We start from the raw sequence: 21,794 nt of genomic DNA on the forward strand, positions 1-21,794 counted from the left end.
TCGTGTGTGTGTGTGTGTGTGTGTGTATGTGTGTTTATAAATTTCTTAACACCAGTGATCGAAAAATTAACCTGGGCAGGTGTGTGGTTATCCATCATTTTAGACTCATATTTGACTGAAACCTGTAAAACACAAGTACATATTTTTCCACATGTATGACTTACCAAACAACACCAATTCCTTTAAAAAAAACACATTCAATTTACACACTAGAATCATGTATATCAGTGTAAAATCAGATAATTCGTGGTCCAGCCTCCTTTGTGGGTCCTCATTTGACACTTGTCAGCCGCGCCACATGGTATCTGACACCTTCAACCATTGGGCGACCATTCAAAACAAACAACAGTGTATTTTCCTGAGTGTGTGTGTGTCGTGTGTAGAAGTGTTCCGCGGGCCTCCTCCTGTGTGCTGTCCCCAGGTGCTTCGCCGTCCCCCGAACAGGTAAGAAAGTAAGTCAGATAATTGTTTGACCTTAAAATGTGAAGTTGACAAGCTGGTGAGCGCGAGGGAAGTTCCTGTCACCTTAATTACTTGTTGATATTTTTTGGTTTGTTTATAATACGATTTTGAAGGTGTCCCGTGTGAAGACTGGTTTTGTTACCTCACCGACATCTCGTTTTTTATACTTAACCAACTGCTCTTCCGTTGTCATGTATGTATTTTAACCTTTATACTTGCCCTGTGTTATGACAGTTACCTTGAACACGTTGGGCCATATTTTTAATTAAACATTTCGGCGCCCAAGCATACATTTGACAAGGAATTCGTAGGAGTTGTAGGTATTTTCATGGGTAGTTTTATAACCTTGTGTGATTTCTCTCTCCCTCACACTGATTTCCACAGAAAGTATAAAAGGAGGGTGGTTATGACAGCAACACATACACACACACACACACACACACACTTTTCTGGCATAAACCTCGCTATTGAGATAGTTTCCATCTGTAGTTGTGACATGATCAAATACTACAATCAGTCGATCAGTGCCCTCAGAGGATGTTTTTACACCTAAAGAATGCTCTGCTGAGTCTTCATATTTCTTGAGACACGAGTCCTTTCTTTTACTTCTTACCTGGATTTCTTACCTGGATGGGGACACGCCCCATCCAAAAACTGTGTGATGTCTCCAACCAAAACTGCAGCTGATGAATTTTCATGAAGATGGTCAGATGGTTTGCTAATATGACATCACAAGATGGCACAGACAACTACTAGTTTTTAATACCCAGTCAATAACAACAATCTAGAGTATCATGGGCCAGAAATATAAGACTGTAATCATCATCATTCATTTTCATCACTTTTCTAATTTTTTTGGTTAGACATTTATTGGTCGTCCTCCGAGTGTGTCTATGAAGTGTCTCCTCCACATATTCCCTTCAGCTCTTCTTGGTCTGCCTGGTGGTCTACAAAATGTTCAGTGGTTCCATTCTTAATTAAAAGAAGAAATATATTGAAATAACTTTTAATTATACTATCAAAAGTTTTCATTGTACAAAAAATAGAGTAACATACAAATTGATGCAGTCCTACTTCAAACCTCTCTGACTCCTCCTTAGAACTTCCCTGCACACCATCCCTTGCCCCTGCCCACACACTCTGTCCCTGCATACTCTCCTCTCACCCCTTCACTCTCTTTAACCACGCAGTTGCGGCGCCAAGTAAGGAACGCCCCAATAATCATCAATCACTCTCTTTAGATATTCATTCATATTTCCCCTCAGTGTTATAAGGGGAGGCTGTCCACAATCACACTCGCCATAACTATTACCTATCTTGCTCATATAAACCTTTATCACCTTACTTCCTCCTCGCTTGTTCAATTCACACACTCAAGATGTATATTTATAACTTTATATTAATTGTTTTTTCTTTCTTTTCCTCTGCCGATACACATTCATAAGCTCATCTCACACTATCATGTTATATTTTTGCTTGCATACCACAGTTTTTGTATATAACACAGCTCTCTGGTCCTTTACATCCTCACTCAGTAGCATATGCACACACACACAAACATACATACATACACCCACTTAAATATTATATGGCACATCCCATTGTCATAATATTCCTGTCCGGTGTGCGTCACAGATTTTTAGCGTTAACACATCTCTCTCGCCCTTGACGTCCTCCCTCCTCACATTCTCACCCCCCTCACCCATTAATCTTATACTCGAGGTACATCATGTTGTCGTACTCCTGGATGATGTACTGAAGCTTCTTGATGACGGCCTTCACATCATCCTTCTTAACGTTGCAGTGGGTCATTAGCCTCACGCAGGTGTCGGACATGGGCATCATCATCACCACCACCTGCTCGCCAAGCTCCTGAGACTCGGCATCTGTGACCTGGGGTAGAGAGAGGAGGGATAGAGGATGATAGTCTGGTGTACTGATGTGAGTATGGATGTGTGTGTATAATCATTCCATACATCCAAAATAGTGTCCCTGCTCACACTCCTTTCCCCTTATATCATTCCCTTCCGTACACTCAGAGGCTAGTGTTTGATACAGCATAGCTTTTGGCACCTTGGGCATTATAATCATCCCCTCTGGCTCTCCCTTTATAATGCTCCTTTCCAATCAGCTGTCACTCCCATACACTCAGAGAGGTTAGTTCAGCACTACTCTGGCTCTCTCCCATGCACACACTCCCTTCCAACCATCAGTCACTCCCTTATACTCACAGAAGCTAGTCTTTGGCACCACTATGATTGTCTCCCACTAACACACTCCTTTCCAACCATCAGTCACTCCCCTATACTCACAGAGGCAAGTCTTTGGCACAGCTTTTTGGCATCCACTCTTATGTTGTCGCAGTTCAGGAGAACAATGTTGCTCTGCACGCTCTTCAGGTCAACGGTGACGGCGCTGCTGTGTTGCTCCTGAACGCCTGGAATGGGAGGGGGTGGGGATGAGGGCTGGTGGTGGTGTGTGGGGGTTAGTGAAGGGGTTCTTCATGGGGTTAGTGGTGGTGGTGGTGGTTAGTGGAGGGAGTTCTTGGTGGTGGTGGTTAGTGGAGGGGGTTCTTGGTGGTGGTGGTTAGTGGAGAGGTCCTTGGTGGGTGGGTGAGGGGTGGTGGTGGTGGTTGGTGAAGTGTTGTTGCCTATTTTGAACTGGTATGGTTTGAAACTCTGAGGAATTAGTTAGGTATTTGAGGTATTGATTGATAGTAGCCAGAGTCTCTATAGTACTCTGCTCCCATGTATTATAAACTGGGATATTTTCTTTCTCTTTCTTCAGTGGGGACTTCTAATCAATTTTTTGTTGTCAGGAACCTCATTAATTTGCCATTGCCTCTAGCATGGAGCTCATTAAATTTCTGTGATAACAGTGGCAACACTTCACAATGCTGGGGGCCTTACCCTGGGCGATGGCACGTGCGTGGGCGTGGTCCACTGACAGTTTAGGCACACGATGGTCCAGAGCCCAGAGACCTGCCGCGGCTGGCATGCCCGTCTGGTGAAGGTGGCCACCAAGGGTCTTCCTCACTCTCATGGCCCTGCAACACACACACAGAGACACATGAAGCACTACCATCACACACAAACCTAACTTAAAACAAAGAGAAAGTAAAACGACCTTGCATGTAATTCAGGAAAGTTAAGGTTCACTATACATATTTATAACAAAATGACATGGTCCTGCAAGCCATACACGGGAACAGGATACGTCAGGCACTCACAACACACTACTCCAAACACAATCTGTCTGTATTTTTGATGCTCAGTCACCTCATGGGAACTTTCCCCAAAGAAGTCACCACATCAAGAGCATCTCCAATTTTTCCTGCTGCGGAACTCCCTCTCTGCACGTTCAGTCCCTTGCCTGCCAACTCCCTCCAATAATCATCCACTGTATTGATGCATTTCACTCATGGTCTTTCCAAATTACCCTCTCCCTCAATCCTGCCTCCAAACACTCTCTTAGTGAAATCATCCTCATTCATTCTCATTACATGTTTAAACTATCTTGGACTTACACGTTTCACTCATTCATATCCACTCCACAATCCATTCTCCTAGCTACTTCACCCATACTAAAACTCTCATCCACATCTTAATTACTTTCTCCACCCCATTTTATTAACACACCATATGCACAACTCTTATTAAAGCTCATTTCCAACGCACGTATTGTGATGGCTGGTCTATGTTTTACGTCCATGTCATTATAAAATCTTCAGCTTACCGAGTGATAAATTCTCTGGTGCCGGTGATGACAGAGCCCATGGGTGCTCCGAGGCCCTTGTTGAGGCAGAGGGTCACAGAATCACAGTTCTGCGCCAGGCGGGCGGGGCTGGTGCCGAGGGCCACAGCGGCATTCATAAGTCGCGCCCCATCACAGTGCACCATCAGCCCCAGCCCAGAGCACACAGTACCAAGCTGCAAAGGTGACCTGGGTTAGTCTAGTGGAGTACTTAGGCCCGTATTCTTAACCCCTTGACTGTGAAATTCCTACAAGACATCACCAAGCTACAGGAATGGAACAAAAAGTGGCTGCTAGAATTCAATGAAGAAAAATTAAAAGTCCTACACCTTGGAAGGGGATATCCAGCATACCGATACCACATGGGAAACACTCCACTATCCACCACAGAGCCAGCAAAAGACCTGGGAGTATATGTTACCAGGCTAACAGTGAAAGCCAAATCCATGCCAATCACAGCAGACGGGTTAGACAATTTGGGGCTTACACACTCGCATTTGGCAAGGTTTTCAGTTTTTTTTTTAGTGTTTCCATGGGTAGTTTTCTGAGCCTAGTGATAGTTTGACAAGGCTTCTGCACCATGAACATGAAAAAATACTCATGAGACCTCGACTAATCTCCTTTGTGACCTTGAAAAATATTGTGAGAGCCTAAAGCATTTGAGAATGTGGGCCTTAGCGCTGAGTTTGGTAATGTAGCTTTACTGATAAACAAAGCTTGGATTCAGGCAGAGCATTAACCCTGAGCAAACACAAACCCAAGTCTGGATTCGTATGGATTAGCGTTATAAATCATTCTCAAGCAGTAGAAAATACAAGACAAATAGTAAGCTAGCATCATTTAATATTAGTACAATGTAAAATCAAGTAAATATTAGTAAACAACAAGATCAAAAACTAAAACCACATGATATCACAGTGTGGCAAATCCAGCTGTCCCTCCTTACATCGTCCATCCACTGTATAGGGAGCGCCTTGCCGCCCATCATGTTGTGGGTGTTCTCCACGCACACCAGGGTCAGGGCGGACCAGTGGAGGTCGTTGCCCCTCACCAGCGCCTGAAGCTCCTCCAGGGAGAAGGTGCCGTCCGGGAGGTTCTTGAGCGTGCGGTGGTGGACGCCGCCGACCTGAGGCAGCGGGACATGAGATAAAGAAGAAAATAAATACATTAAATGAATAGAAGCAAAGAAGAAGAAATCACCAAATCATAAAGTGGGGTATACCTGTGGTCACCTTACCAATCAATGCCACCACAGAAAGAAGTCTTACCTGTGCCATACCTCCCTGGCTGGACAGGTACAGGTGGCTCTGGTCCCCCACCACCACCTCAGACCCTCGCTGCCAGCAATGCGCCATCACTGTTAGGGAAGGAAGAGAACACGAAAATAGAGGAAAGGCATCATGTCAATATTCCTGAGGCCACAAACCTAAGGAGATATGATACTAAAATAAACTGTAGGGAAATAAAACTGAAGGGAAATAAAATGAACTAGGGAAATAAAACTAATTGTGAACTGCAGGGAAATAAAATAAACTGTGAAAGAAGAGATCACCAAGACATAGGAAAGGCATCGTATCAAAATTCCCAAAGCCACAAACTTATGAAAAAGAGCACAACATAGGAAAGGCGATAATGGTAATGTTGGGGGCATAAACTATAGGTGCTCATGGCCTCAGTGCTGATCTCTGTTGCATAAGATATAGAAAAGGCATCTCAATATTCCCATGGCTGCAAAGATATCAAGGGGAACAATTTAACATGCTAATCCATATGAATCCAGAATTGGGTTTATGTTCACTTGGGGTAAATGGGATGCCTGAATCTGACCTCTGTTTATAAGCATCTCAGTATTACCATGACCAGAAACATATCATTGAGAAAACAGGTGTAGAAAAGGGCATCTCAGTATTTCCATGGTCACAAACTTACTAAATAGAACAGGAAGACACAGAAAAAGCATCTCGACATTCCCATGGTTACAAACTTGTCATAGAGAAACTGTGCAATCATCACCAACAGGTCCAACTACCTCCACATCCATATAGAAAAAGCCATCTCAGTATTTCCATGGTCACAAACTTAGCAAACAGAACATGAAGACCGGAAAGTCGTCTCAATATTCCCATGGTCACAAACTTATCAAAGAGAAACTGCATAATCACCAACAGCTCCAACCACCACCACCACTCACCACATATGAGGTTGGCCATGGTGCCAGATGGGACATACAGCGCTGCCTCCTTCTCCAGCAGCATTGCCACCTTCTCCTCCAGGGCTGTGGGGAACAAGATTACTATGGAGTTCAGAAAGTCCTTGGTCCAGAGAAGCACATTGAGGGTACTGTACATTTCCCACCCCGTAGAGACCGTCCCAGTTAGCGTGGAGTTGGATACAAAAGATTTCAACTACGATTCCAACTCCAGGAAATTATAAGGTTGTTACTCCACTCTCATTCCCTCTTCTCCTCTTCTGCAGTACAGTGGTAGGCAGATATAACCCTGCCACACCACACACCACACCTCACCCAGCCACACGACATCACACGCATTGTAAAGGAGTTGGAGTCTGAGATATTTTTACCAATTCCAACTCCATACCCCTGCCAATTAGAACTCCCATCACCAAAACACCTCTGAAAAACTGAAATTGGGTAAAGAAAAAACTAAACTAGAGTGAAAATAAAGAGGTGTTGAGGATGATGATAACAGACCCTTGATTCCACTTGGGCTTTAAAATTAATGTGTCTGGCACCCTAATTTCCTCCTCTGAAAAATTGAAATGGGGAATAATAAAGAACTCTTGTGAAAATTAAGTGATGATGATAATAGACCTTCAATATCACCTGGGCTTTTAAATTAATGCGTTTGGCACCCTAATTTCCAGCCTCCCGAGCCTACTGGTCTACTGTTGCTCATCACTGTGGCTGGTAGGTACAAACTGGCACAAATATGGTACTCTTAAGTGTATTGTCATCCTCTATAATACCTTAATCTTCAAACTAACAAGATGACGAGACAGAGAAGCCACAGCATTAAGAATTGTAATAGAACAACCAGAGGAGGACCACTTTTAATACTTGAGTCTTTAAATAAATAACAACATAAGGAATGGCAGTACAACAAGAGGAGGAAGAAGCAGAATAGGACCTACTTTTAACATTTACGCCTTCAAAGAAACCACAACACAAAGAATGGCAATAAAACAAGTGGAAGAAAAAGCATAAGAGGGCCTACTTTTAACTGTTATGTCCTCAGAGAAACCACAAATAGAGAACAATAAAACAAGCAGAAGAAGACCCATTTTTAACACTTAGATCCTCAAAGAAACAGCAACATAAAGAATGGCTATAAAACATGCTGAAGAGGAAGCAGAGGAGGACGCACTTTTAACGGTTGGGTCCTCACTGAAGGCGTCGTCCCCCAGCGCTGCGTTCATCATGGCCTTCTTCATCTCAGGGCACGGCTGTGTCACTGTGTCACTCCGCAGGTCGACTATGTGCTGTAAGGACAAAGGGAGGAATGTCATCTAGTGTGCAGTACATGGATGTGAGGAGGATTGATGTGACAACAATTTTTATGGGTCACTCTAACTACCTACTTAGGCTGTTTGTCCTTAAAATCAGTCTGTGCCTCACTCAGATGTGCAGGACAGACTAAAAGATGAAGAAATAGGAAATAAAGACAACTTGGTGCATCTACTATTATTATCATCATTGTAACGTTAATACAGAAGAGACTGCAGTGGTGAGGAGGAGAAACAAGGACCGCATAGGCTGAAGAATACTAGAGATGGAGGCTGCAGGAAAAGGAAGAGAGGAAGGCCAAGGAGAAGAAGGATAGATAGAATATATGAAAACTTAGTGAAGGGTTTGGAAGAACAGGAAGAATGTTGGAGATGAAGGTTGCAGGAGGAAGACCAAGGAGATAGACAGATAGCATAAATGAAGACCTGACAGCGAAGGGAGTGGAGGAATGAGACATGAATAATAGAAGGAAATGGAAATGGCATAGCAGCAAAGGGATTAAGGGAACAGGAAGAGTGTTGGAGATGGAGGCTGCAGGAGGAAGAAAGAGAAGGAAGACCAAGGAGAAGATGGATAGATGGCATAAATGATGAAGGGCTTGGAAGAAACAGGCCATGAATGATAGGAGGAAAAGGAGACAGCATAGCAGGTACAGTGACCCCCTGCCTGTCTATACCTCACCAAAACCTCCAAGACAGACGCTAACCCCTTGACTGCGGATTCCCTACAAGAAGACATCACCAAGCTACAGGAACGGATCAAAAAGTGGCTGCTATTAATCAATGAAGAAAAATGTAAATTCATGCACCTTGGGAGGGGATATCCACCATACCAGTACCACAAGGGAAATGCTCCACTATCCACCACAGAGGCAGAGAAAGACCTGGGATTAAATGTTACCAGGCTACCAGTGAAAGCCAAATCCATGCCAATTGCAGTGGACAGGTTAAGAGACAGGGAGACAGCAAGTGGCCCCACAAGCAAACACCAACCTAGCCCGTCTGTGCCTCACCAAAACATGCGAGATTCCATTGTCGTCCAGGATGCTCTCAAACTCAATGGATTCCGTTGGGTCGTGGGACTCCGAGCTCTTCCCCCTTTTCCCAGAGCTCTTTGGAATATCTATACTTCTCCCCGTAGCGGCTGCCACTTTCTTCTGGTGCTTCTTTCCCCTGTTGTGCCTCACCAGCTCGGACTTCCCAGCAACCAGTTCGGTCTCGCAAATCATACATCTCGCCTTGCTCTCGCTGTTGCCTTTTCCCAGCCAGTCCTTGAAGTCCGGGTGCTTCAGCCACTCCTTGCGGAACCTGAGTAAGGAAGGAAGGACGCTACAAAACACAAAACCAAAAGTGATCTAGAGGGTTGAGTGGGTCTTAAAAACAGCCCAGCTACTCGATGCAAAAGCTGTGGAAGGAAGAAAGCTACAGAACACAACCAAAAATGATCTAGAGGGTTGAGTGGGTCTTAAAAGAACCGCTTGCCATAAACCTAATTGAACTACCAGTATATCAAAAGAGAAACTGTGATATGCAAAGGAAAGTTAAAAAGCATTGCCCTATATTTAGCATAAGGATGGAGAGCAGCGGTCAAGTCATACAGAGCTGGGTGAGACCAAACTTATTGAGGCTGCTGAAGCCAGGCATGCTCAAAGGAGAGACTGGGCATCCAACACTACCACACTCGATCCTCACGGAGGTCACCTCTGCAACCTGTGCGGTCGAGTCTGCTGCTCCCGCATAGGCCTTTTTAGCCACTAATGACGCTGCTCAACACAGGCAGCCATCTAATTTTTATTTTTATTTTTAATTTTAATTTTTTATTTTATTTTATTCTTTTATTCTTTTATTTTATTTTTCTTTCAATTCACTACTTGTACACTTGAGACAGGTTCTCAAACTTATTTGGATGTATCCATGTCTCCTTTTTTTCACTCTAATCCATATATTTATCACACTAAATTCTCATGTTATTCAAGACTCCTCATTTCTTCATACACATCTCTATATTATTCTTTTTTGACACTGCTCTCCATGTCCTCATTATAAACTTCATCACTCACACACAAGGCACAGTGCACCTCCCCTCACCTCTGTATATAATAGCGTCCCTTCTTCATCGCACCTCTAGGCGTGACATTCTTTTCACCATCGGAGCCGTCATCTTCCTGGTCTTTGCCACCATAGGATAGTGTCCCTCCCCCGTGCTCTTCCCTCCCCTCTTCTTCCAGAGTTGCCTCCTGTGCGACCACATTCCGGCTGTAAGGATTAAGGTCATATTCTAAACTTTTTTCATTCTTGGTCTTTCGGTATATTTGACACCACCTTATTAAAACTTGCATGAAAGTAAAATCTATTGCTATTAGTTCTACCTTCCTTTTTAATTACCTACATGAAGGTAAAATCTATTGCTATTAGTTCTACCTTCCTTTTTAATTACCTACATGAAAGTAAAATCTATTGCTATTAGTTCTACCTTCCTTTTTAACTACCTACCTACATGGAAGTAAAATCTACTGCTATTAGTATTACCTTCCTTTTTAACTATCAGAATCTTAGTGACACAAATTTTTCACATTAAAGCTCAGGTAAATACACTATTGGGAGTTTAAGTGGCATCAAAATAGCTGTCAACCACCATTGAGTTGGGTGTGATTCTGGAGCTGGGTGCAAGTCTACATTGGGCGTGATTCTGAAACTGGGTGTGATTCAAGAATTGGGTGTAATTCTGGACAAATACTAACTAGGTGTATTGTGCCCTGAAAACTAGTCTTGACAGTCAATAGAAGTAGAAATTAGTAGTTTTGAGGTAGAAATGACCATCTTAAGGGGCGATAAAGGTCTTAAGATAGAAATAACCCCATTGAAAACTACTCTGGAAACGAGAAACGTAAGAAAAATACGAAAAATAAGATAGAAATTATTAGTTTTGAGGTAAAAATGACCATCTTAAGGGCGATAAAGGTCTTAAGGTTGAAATTATTAGTCAAGAAACCAGATAAACGTCTTAAGATAGAAATAACCCCCATGAAAAACAACTCGAGACGAGAAAAGGAGGAAAAATACGAAAAAAATAAGGTAGAAATGACCATCTTAGGGGCGATAAAGGTCTTGAGGTAGAAATTATTAGTCTAGAAACCAGATAAATGTCTTAAGATAGAAATAACCCCCATGAAAAACTACTCTGGAGACGAGAAAAGGAAGAAAAATACGGTAAAATAAAAAAAATTAGGTAGAACTTACATGTTTTAAAGTTACGTGGGTCTTGAGGTAGAAATAACTGGTCTGAAAACCCGATATAGGTCTTAAGATACAAACCACACCCTTGAAAACTACTTTAGAGACGACAAAAAATAGAAAAAGTAACAAAACCAAGGAAAAATTACACTAGACACTCCTACAGACTTTCACGTAGCCAGGAAATACTCCATAAGGTCTTTTTCCTAACTCGCATAGGGTAAAATTCTCCCATGTTAATTTTCCTCGTATCCTCCTTATTTCCTCACTAATTTCCTCTACTCACGGCTGGAATGAGGTGATGGTGATGGGCTCTTTTAAGTAGTCTGTCTTTATGGTGGTCACTGTGATTCCCCCGTCCGTATTAGGTTCGTTTTGGTCCGAGTTCATCCCTATATTGTCATCCTCAGCCTCCATTTTATCGCCCTACGTCAGGTATGTTCCGTGTTCTCTCCCTGTATCGGTGTCACAAATTTCCCTATTTTTGATGTTTTTTCCTCCCTTTTCCCTCCTTTCCTCCTGTTATATCTTCAATTTCTTCTGTTTTTCTTTCTTCTCTTCAGTTTCTTCCCTTAATGTCTGTGTTCTTTATTTTCTTCCTTGTATTGGTGTCAAATATCCCTGTTTTTGATGTTTTTTCCTCCCTTTTCCCCCTTTCCTCCTGATATATCTTTAATTTCTTCTATTTTTCTTTCTTCTCTTCAGTTTCTTCCCTTAATGTCTGTGTTCTTTATTTTCTTCCTTGTATTGGTGTCACAAATATCCCTGTTTTTGATGTTTTTTCCTCCCTTTTCCCCCTTTCCTCCTGTTATATCTTCAGTTTCTTGTTTTTCTCTCTTCTCTTCAGTTTCTTCCCTTAATCTCTGTGTTCTTTATTTTCTTTCTTGTATTGGTGTCACAAATTTTCCTTGTTTTCTGTTTTTTTTTTTCCTTTTTACGATATCAGTTTACATATCTTTGGTTTTCTGTATTGCTTTTTTTGTCTCTAATTTGTTTCCTTTTCCTTTAATCTCTGTTCATCTATTTTCTTCCCTGTAACTATAGGCTTATCGGCATTACAAATTTCCCAGTTTTCTGTTTTCCTCCCTTCCTCACTTGATTTAGAGTTTTTTAGGGCATAATCTACGGGGTTTTTTTTCGTTATTGGGGTTTTCTACCTCTGATTTATTCCTATATCTCTCATCTCATCTCTCTCTCCCTGTATCAACATCCTGAAGTTATCCCTGTTTTCCTGTTTTCTTCCTTCCTTTCCATGGCATTCCTCTACGTTTCAGCTTTTCGTATAGTCCCATTGTGCGTGATTTATTGTTGTTGTTTTTTCTCTATTGATGTTTTCTTCTATCAATCATTCAGTTTCTTTCAGTTTCTCCCTTCCATCATTCTCTATCTTCTGCTCCTGCCCCAGCATCCAAAATTCCCTTCATCTCGATCCCTTGCGCTCTCTCTCTCTCTCTCTCTCTCTCTCTCTCTCTCTCTATCTCCACAATTCATCTTAATCTGTTTCTCTATTTCTTCCTTTATTTCTTCCCTGATTTCTTAATTCAATCTCTCCGTTCTGCTCCAGCCTCAGCATCAAAATTTCCCTTCATCTCTCTCTCTCTCTCTCTCTCTCTCTCTCTCTCCCCCCACAATGCATCTTCATCTGTTTCATGATTTTTAGAGTATGCAGAAACCTGTTTACTGTAGTTATGTATTTGTGTGTAGGAGGTTAACTTGGTGTGTACATAGGGTCGTTTTCCATATATTTTTAGCCTCCCTATACCTACATGCATCGATATCTACTTATTTTTTTTTATCATTATTGAGACGCAGAACCTTTATTTAGGCATCATTTATCATATATAAGTGTGAACTACGTGAATTTGGCATCAGCAGCTTAAGGTTTACTACATTGAAATACGTTGAAATATAAATATAAATAAATGTCGATAGGAACAGGACAGTGTATTAGTTAATTTTAGTTACTATTAGCACCTCTGAATATTCAAACCCTCTGCAACAACCAAGTTAGAGTGCCAGAGGTCGGGAATGTTCCTTTAAAAATACCGATGAGAGCGTCCTGCCGTGAAAACTCCCTACATTCCTGCCCATAACTCCTACGAAAGCCTTGTCATTAAACGTATGTACGATATGTTTAAGAATATGGCCCTATACTCCTTTAGAAATATGGCCCTATGCTCCTTTAAAATAGCCTTGGGGCGCCGGGCCGTGAAAGCTCCCTAGATCCCTGTAAGAACTCGCGCGGAACAGGGAAACAGGACGGACCGACCCCTGCATTTAAAGCCCCGGAGGTTTGTTGACATTGCCTCCGCCGAGCACGTGGCTTTGTTGACATTAGGGATTTACATAGATTTACATAGATGCTTGGACGTATACGTGCTTTAGGTGGATAAATAATTAACATCATAACTAATGTGACCATATAATTTAGTGGCGCAGTGAATTAAAGGGTTAACATACTGTAATTTGTTCCTATAGATACGTTTTTGTAATGGCTAGAGTGAATACATGGTGATTTTGTTATGTTATCTCTCTCTCTCTCTCTCTCTCTCTCTCTCTCTCTCTCTCTCTAACCTTGAGGAATATTTGAAGTTGATATGCTTATTGTGTCAAGGAAGAAGGATTGTGATAAGATTATTCATTATTATTATTGTGTGTATTATTATTATTATTATTATTATTATTATTATTATTATTATTATTATTATTATTATTATTATTATTATTATTACTCTCACTACTACTACTACTACTACTACTACTACTACTACTACTACTACTACTACTACTGTCATTATACTTAGAAGGGATCAAGCAAACTATAAACGCACTGGTCACTTTCATTTTATCGTCATGTCATTTATATATATATTTTTTCTTGGCTATATTAGGAGGACAGATTTCACTTTCGTACCTGCCTGCGTCGTCTCACCTGGGGCTCGGCCTTACCTGTGTTGGGGTGAAAATGCGATCTAGAATTCCACAAGATCATATGACTGGACAATGCATTAATTTTCTCCTTCCTTGCTTTTCCTTTCTTTTCTCCTTTCTCCTTTTCTACTTTTCCTTTCTTTTTTTGGCTGTGGGGAGGGGGAGAAAGGTGTGTGTTTGGTCCGCTGTCTTTTTTTTTCGTGGTTCCTGTTTTGTTTTTGTTTTGTTTTTTGTTCATTTTTCTTTCTTTCATTCGTCGTTTATCCTCTCCTATTTTGTCTCTACTACTACTACTACTACTACTACTACTACTACTACTACTACTTCTACTACTACTACTACTACTACTACTACTACCCTGCATTACCTTTACCTCCCATTTCCTCCTCCTCCTCCTTCCTCCTTCAAGGGCTGATCGAAGAACGTCCTTCACTGGAATGTGGAAAGGGAGGAGAAAGGGGAGGAGGAGAAGGAGAAGGAGGAGGGTGTGGGGGAAAGAGCTGAGAGGAAGGAATGAAGGAGAGAGAAAGGCTGGAGGAAGGAGAGAGAAGGAGGGAGGAGGAGGAGATAAAGATGAAGAGAGAGAATTATGTAAGGAGGGTAAATTTTCTCTCCTCTCTCGTTTGTATTTCCTCTCTTTGTCTATCTTCCCTCCCCCTCCTCCTCCATCACCTGGTATCTTCTAATTTTTTTTACTCTTTCAAAGAACCAGACATTCACCAGTCTTTCTCTCTCTCTCTCTCTCTCTCTCGCTTTCTCCCATACTTTCATGCAGTTCCGGTACGCCACTGACACCCCCTCCTCCCTCCCCCTCCCCCATTCTTGCCCCTCCCCATCCCTCCCCCTCCCCTCCCTTCTCTAACCTTCTTTTCCTCTTCCTTTACCTTGCCTTTCCTCATCTCATCTTCCTTATACCCTTCTCTTCTTTTCCTTTCCTTTCCCTTCCCTTTCTTATTTACTTTCCTTGTCTTTTTCTTCCCTTTCCCCTTTTTTTCCTTCCTTTCATTTTTTTTCTTCCTCTTCCCCTTTTTTTTGTCTTTCCTCTTCCATTTTATTCTCTTCCTTTCTCTTCTTTCGTTCTATTATTCCTCTCTCTCTCTCTTCTCCTGATATTTTTCCTTATTCCCATTTCTTCACTTTTATCTTTCCCTTTTCTGCCTTTTCTTCTTATGCTATATTTTCTTCCTCTTCTTATTTCCCATTTCCTCTCCCCTTCCTCTTACTCCACCTCCCCATTCATTTCTTCTCTCCCTTCCACTTCCTTTTCTTTATTTACCTTGCTTCCTCTTACCCCAACGTTTCCTCTTCTTCCTTCCTCTTCTTCCTCTCCTCTTCTCCCTTTCCTTTCCTTCCCTTCCCATTCCTCACCTTACCTTTGTCTATAAGAAAATAAGAAAGAAGAAGAGGAGGAGGAGGAGGAAGAGGAGAGATCTGTCCTCTGCCCTTCTTCTTCCCCTCCCCATCCTCCCCTTCCCTTCCTCCCACTCCCTTCCTCCCCTTCCCCTCCTCCCCTTCCCTTTCCTAAACTACCTGGGGAGGGGAGTTGCCAGGCGGATGTGCGTGTGTGTGTGTGTGTGTGTGTGTGTGTGTGTGTGTGTGTGTGTGTGTGCCCTATATCACCACACACACACACACACACACACACACACACACACACACACACACACACACACACACACACTCACAGAACAATCACTTTTCTGTACATAATAAAAAAGTCACGTGTTTTAAACAGAAAAAGAAGAGGAAGAAGAGGAGGAGGAGGAGGAGGAGGAATAGGAGGAAGAAAATTAAGTTACTGATGTTACTGATGTTACTTTCCTTCCTCCCATCTTCTTCTCTCTCTCTCTCTTCTCTCAAGTTTCCCTTAATTTTCACCTTTTTAACCTCCTCCTCCTCCTCCTCCTCCTCCTCCTCCTCCTCCTCCTCCTCTTCCTCCTCCTCCTCCTCCTCTTCCTCCTCCTCCTCCTCCTCCTCCTCCTCCTCCTCCTCCTCCTGCAGCTGAAAATGTGAGTCCATGTAGAGAAAGTAGACAGTAGTGTGTGTGTGTATGTGTGTGTGTGTGTGTGTGTGTGTGATGAATATGACTGTCCACCTTAGCATAATCTCTCTCTCTCTCTCTCTCTCTCTCTCCCTTCATTCTTATCGGACCTTCTCTCATTCACTCTTCCTCCCTCTCTTCTCTCTCCCTCCCTCCCTCCCTTCTCTCCCTCTCTCAAAGTTAGAAAGAAAGGGAAGAAGGAGAGACAAGGGTAGAAAAGAATGCTGGGGAGAAAAGGGATACTGAAAGTAGGAATAGGAAGAACTGAAGAGAGGAAAATAAGAGGAAATGAAGGAGGAAAGAAGGAAAATAAACATAGACGGAAGAATGAAGGGAAGAAAGGAAGAATGGACAGAAGAGAGGAAGTAGGGAGAGACAATGAAAGGAGGAGAAAGAATAATTAGAGAGAAGAAAATGAGAGGAAATGGATAGGAGAAAACGAGTGAGAAAGAAATGAAGGAAGGGAAGGAACAACGGATGGAAGAGAGGAAGAGATAGAGAAGGGAGAGAGGAAGGAGGGAGGAGGGAGGGAGAGAAGGTTGGAGGAAATGGAGAAGGAAACAGCATACCCCTGAAGGTGCGCCGACACACACACACACACACACACACACACACACACACACACACTTAGACATCACGTGTCATCCAACGGGCATTAAGACCTTGAGAGAGAGAGAGAGAGAGAGAGAGAGAGAGAGAGAGAGAGAGAGAGAGAGAGAGAGAGAGAGAGAGAGAGAGAGAGAGAGAGAGAGAGAGAGAGAGAGGGCTATTTTTGCCTCCTGTCCAGGCGAAATTGTGAAAAAGAATGTAGCTAATATTTTTTTCGTGTAAAGATTAAATCTCTCTCTCTCTCTCTCTCTCTCTCTCTCTTCTCTCTCTTTATCTATATATATATTTTGAATTCTCTTATTATGACTATTTTTTTCCTTTTTCCTTTTCCAATCATATTTAATTTATCTTTCCTACCTTCCTGTTTTTCTTTTCTTGTTTTCTTTCTCAGGTTCTTTCATTTCACTCTTTTCTGTATTTCCTCCTTTCTTTTTTTCTTTCTTTCTCTTTCTCTATTTCTTTCTTTCATTTTTTCGTTAATTTCAAAGTTTATCTTATTTAGTCTTATAATCTATTTTTTTCATGCTCTTTATTCCTTTCTTTCTCTTTGTCTTTCTCTCTTTATATCCGCGTTTCCTCCTTCCTTCATTTCTTTAATGGTCTTTTTATTCTCTATTTTTCCTTCCTTCTTTCTTAATTCCTTGCGTTTCTTTCCCTTTATCCTCCTCTATATCCCCATATGTTTCTTTTCTTCCTATTTCGTCATTTTATCCATGTCTCTCTATATCCTCCTTTCTGCCTTTCATTCTTCTCTCCCTTCTCTCTTCCCCTCTTTTCTTCCTTTCTTTCATTCTATACTCTTTTCTCTCTTCCTTCTTCCCGTCTCTCAATTTTCGTTCACTCTTTCTTCAATTCAAAAGCGTAAGAGGCAACAACAGGGAGAAGCCAGAGTGACGTAAAGAGCTCAAACAGTGACGTCACCAGAGAAATAGGGTTTGTCACGACGAGAGAGAGAGAGAGAGAGAGAGAGATAATGTAGGAAGAGAAGAACAAAAAGAAGAAAAGATTGAGGAGAAGGATGGTAAAAACGATGAGAGAGAGAGAGAGAGAGAGAGAGAGAGAGAGAGAGAGAGAGAGAGAGAGAGAGAGAGAGAGACGAGTTGGAGACAGAAGAGGGAGATAACGTGCAGAAATAGCGACAGAAAAATAATAATAATAATAAGAAGAAGGAGGAGAAGAATACGAATAAAACAAAATATAGAAGAAAAAGAAAGAGAAGACAGATAAGGAGGAGAAAAGAGAAAAAAAGAGAGAGGGAGACTTGGAAACAGAAGAGAAATAAGAAGAAGAAGAATACAAATACGAATAGGAAAGAGAAAAAAGAAAGATAAATATAAGGAGAAGAAAGTGGAGAAAGAGGAGGAGGAGGAGGAGGAGGAGGAGGAGGAGGGGGTAGAGAAGGGCACACACAAAAAAAGGTTGAGACACAGGTGGAAGATATCAATACTGGTCTATTTTTACACTCGTGCGTGACCCGTGCAAGTATTTATAGCAAGAAATCGAGCATTCTTTTCTATCTTTAGTCCGAGAACGCGAACTAGTAAGGGAAACGAAGGCAAAGAAGAGAAGAAAAACACTTGAGGGAACTAAACTTTTGCTTGCGAGAGAGAGAGAGAGAGAGAGAGAGAGAGAGAGAGAGAGAGAGAGAGAGAGAGAGAGAGAGAGAGAGAGAGAGAGAGAGAGAGAGAGAGAGAGAGAGAGAGAGAGAGAGAGAGAATTACATAGAATTACATAGAAAATCAGACCACACAGACCCCATGGTCCAGAGAGAGAGAGAGAGAGAGGGGGGTTAAGAAGAATGTAAAGAAAGAACGAAGGAAAGAAAGAGAGAAAGAGAGTAGGAAGGAAAGGAAAGGAAGGAAGGAAGGAAGGTAGAAAAAGAAATATAGAAAGAGAGAAAGGAAGAAAGAGGAAAGAAAGAAGGAAAGAAAGAAGAAATATAGAAAAGGAAAAAAAAGAAAGGAAAGAAAGAGGGATAGAGAGGAAGAAGAGAGAAAGAAAGTAAAAAAGGAAAGAAAGAAAGTAAAAGAAAGCAAGTCAGGAAGGAATTAAGAAAAATACGAATAAAATATAATTGAAAAATGAAAAAAAAGAGAAAATAAAAATGAGAGAGAGAGAGAGAGAGAGAGAGAGAGAGAGAGAGAGAGAGAGAGAGAGAGACATTGGACTTGTTATTGAGATGAATTTAAGGGAAGGAAAGGCCGCTTCAGTCCACCAATAGGAGCCGAGGGTGGATAGTGTCTCGACCAATCACGGAGCTCGCTGGTGATGACGTCAGAGTTGCGTCATCAAGGACATTCATCACACATGTTTTTATTGTTGTTGTTGTGCCGAGAGAGAGAGAGAGAGAGAGAGAGAGAGAGAGTTATTTATAGTCTCGTGTATTTGATATGGTTGTTTTTTATTATTAATATCGTTGTTGTATGTGTTTGCTTGTGAATAAAATGTTTCAATCAATCTCTCTCTCTCTCTCACACACACACACACACACACACACACACACACACACACTTTTATTTAATTTTATCATATTTTCCACCTTTGGCCTTCACCTTTCAATGTCCATGACTGAATATACGAGAGAGAGAGAGAGAGAGAGAGAGTTATAGTGGTGTTACCTTTCCGGCGAGGTTAGGTAAGTTATAGCATACAGGTGCACGGTACACACACACACACACACGCACACACACACACACACACCTGTCGCCTCGCCGCCATTTCCTTCCTGCGCCTGCTTCTACTCCTCCTCCTCCTCCTCCTCCTCTTCACTAGGACAGGTAAAGTGACACCTGGCTGTATGATTCATTTTACCTTGTGGAATTTATTATTATCTTATTATTATTATTATTATTATTATTATTATTATTATTATTATTATTATTATTATTATTATTATTATTATTATTATTATTATTACTACTACTACTACTACTACTACTACTACTACTACTACTACTACTACTACTACTACTATTATCATTGTTATTACTTTTGTTATTAAAATTTACGTCTTATGTTGATGCAAATTAATGACGTTTACTCTTGTCTATTTTGTTTATTTTTCCTTCGTTTCTTCACATTTAATATATTTTTCCTTTTCTTTACTGTTTTTTTTTTTTTTTGGTCACGTTCTCAAAGACACGAGACTCCCTGGGTCACGTGTCACGGCCAGCCTGACTTAAACATGTGTGTGTGTGTGTGTGTGTGTGTGTGTCTTTTTGTGTGTGTGTCTCTCTCTCTCTCTCTCTCTGTGTGTGTGTGTGTGTGTGTGTGTGTGTGTGTGTGTGTGTGTGTGTGTGTGTGTGTGTGTGTGTGTGTGTGTGTGTGTGTGTGTTTCTGAAGGTTATGTGAGGGACAGACTGGCCTCATTCTTGGGTATAATAGAGAAGAGGAGGAAGAGGAGGAGGAGGAGGGAGGAAGAGAGGAGAGGTGGTGGTAGTGTGTATGTATTTTCGTAATGATAGTATTCTGCCTTAACTTACCTTTATCTTACCTATCTCCTTACCTAAATTTACCTTACTTGCATATATGACCTATTTCTAATCTCCTCCTAATATTTCTTTTAATCTACCTAAACACCATAATCTACCTTATCTAATATTACCTTACCTTCATGTGCCTGTCCCACCTTAACACTAAAATTACTATGCCTTTTATTAGCTTACCTTAATTTAACCTGCCAATCTACCTGTACAGCCTCACTTCACCTGCCCGCCTACTGAACTTACCTTACCGTCACAGCCTCCCCTCCTCTTGCCTTTCTATCCTGTTTCCTGTCATCTCTCCCTTTTCTCTTTTTTTTCTTTCTGCTTCCCTTTCTCTTCCTATTCTTTTCCTCCACCTTTCCCCACTTTCCTTCCTTTTCTCCTCCTTTCACTACCTTTTCCTCGTTTTTCTCACTTCTCTCCACTTTTTTTCTTTACCTTTCTAGCGTTTTCTTTTCTTCTACCCTTCCCTTCCCTTCTACCCTTCCCTATCTATCTATTTACTTATCATCAACCTACCTGTCTCACCTACCCACCTAACCTAACCTATTCACACCCTACCTTACCTTACCTTTACCTACCTACCAAACTACCTACATACCAACTTACCCAACCTAACCTAATCTATCCACACAAGCTAAGGTCTTACTCTCAATGTACTCTGCCTGCCTTTCCCTTACTTTTCCCTCTCCTTCCCTTTCCTTCCCTTCCCTTCCCTTCCTTTCCCTTCCCTTCCCTTCCCTTTTCTTCCCTTCCCTTCCTTTCCCTTCCCTTTCCTTTCCTTTCCTTTCCTTTCCTTCCCTTCCCTTACTTCTCCCTCACCTTTCCTTCCCTTTCCTTCCCTTTCCTTCCCCTTCCCTTCCCTGCCTTTACCTTGTCCATCTACTTCCCTGTCTAACCTACCTACCCACCGAACCTAACCTACCCTACTCTCATTTTGCTTTCCTTTCCCTTCACTTCCCTGCAATGCCCTCTCCCCTTCCCTTCCCTATCATTCCATTCCCTTACCTTACCTTCCATATCTATCTACCTACCACTAACCTACCTACCTACCCATCGAACGTAACCTCACCTCACCTAACCTATACTCTCATCGTGTTTTCCCTTCCCTTCACTTCCCTTCAATTCCTCTCCTTTCCCTTCCCTTTCTTTCCTTCCTTTCTTTCCCTTTCTTTCCCTTCCCGTCAGTTCCCTGTCTACCTACCTATCATCAACCTGCCTATCCGGCCTATCTAACCTAACCTGACCTATCCCCATAAACTAACGACCTACTCGTATCATATTTTCCCTTCCATTCCCTTCCCTTCCTCTCTCTTCCTTTTCATTCCTTTCCTCTCTCGTCCCTTCCCTTCCCTTACTTTTCCCTCCCTTCCCTCCCTATACACTTACATGCCTTACCTTATCTCAACGTACTTATCCGGCCTACCTAACCAAACCTAACCTAACCTAACCTATCCTTTCCCTTCCTCTCCTTCCTTTCCCTTACCTTCTTCTCTTCCCTTCCATTCCCTTCCTATCTCGTCCCTTCCATTCTCTTCCTCTATCGTCCCCTTCATTCCCTTTCTCTCTAGTCCCTTACATTCCCGTCCTCTCTCCTCCTTTCCCTTCCCTTCCCTTACTTTTCCTTCCTTTCCCTTCCCTTCCTTTACTTTACCTTACCTTTCCTTACCTATCATGTTTTCCTGTCCCTTCCTCTCCCTTCCCTTCCCTTACCTTCTTCGCTTCCCTTCCATTCCCTTCCTCTCTCGTCCCCTTCA

At 41.9% G+C, this 21,794-nt stretch overlaps 1 protein-coding gene across 3 annotated transcripts; it reads right to left on the reverse strand.

Moving 5' to 3' along the window:
* Positions 1 to 1,454: 1,454 nt before the first annotated feature.
* LOC127006804 (uncharacterized) lies at positions 1,455 to 11,418 on the reverse strand. Of its 3 annotated transcripts, none has more exons than XM_050877143.1 (11): positions 11,258 to 11,418; positions 9,826 to 9,993; positions 8,751 to 9,045; positions 7,599 to 7,713; positions 6,407 to 6,490; positions 5,484 to 5,572; positions 5,162 to 5,341; positions 4,198 to 4,391; positions 3,372 to 3,508; positions 2,775 to 2,899; positions 1,455 to 2,355 (listed from the first exon to the last, which is right to left on the reverse strand). In XM_050877143.1, the coding sequence occupies exons 1-11, from the start codon at positions 11,386 to 11,388 to the stop codon at positions 2,161 to 2,163; spliced, it is 1,713 nt and encodes a 570-aa protein (XP_050733100.1). In that variant the 5' UTR covers positions 11,389 to 11,418; the 3' UTR covers positions 1,455 to 2,160. The 3 variants fall into 3 exon arrangements, with proteins under 3 accessions (XP_050733100.1, XP_050733101.1, XP_050733102.1); XM_050877144.1 differs by lacking the exon at positions 11,258 to 11,418 and adding an exon at positions 10,978 to 11,162; XM_050877145.1 differs by lacking the exons at positions 9,826 to 9,993; positions 11,258 to 11,418 and adding an exon at positions 10,978 to 11,162.
* Between the last annotated feature and the right edge of the window lie 10,376 nt (positions 11,419 to 21,794).

This window comes from Eriocheir sinensis, chromosome 33, assembly GCF_024679095.1.
Source record: "Eriocheir sinensis breed Jianghai 21 chromosome 33, ASM2467909v1, whole genome shotgun sequence".
NCBI lineage: Eukaryota > Metazoa > Arthropoda > Malacostraca > Decapoda > Varunidae > Eriocheir > Eriocheir sinensis.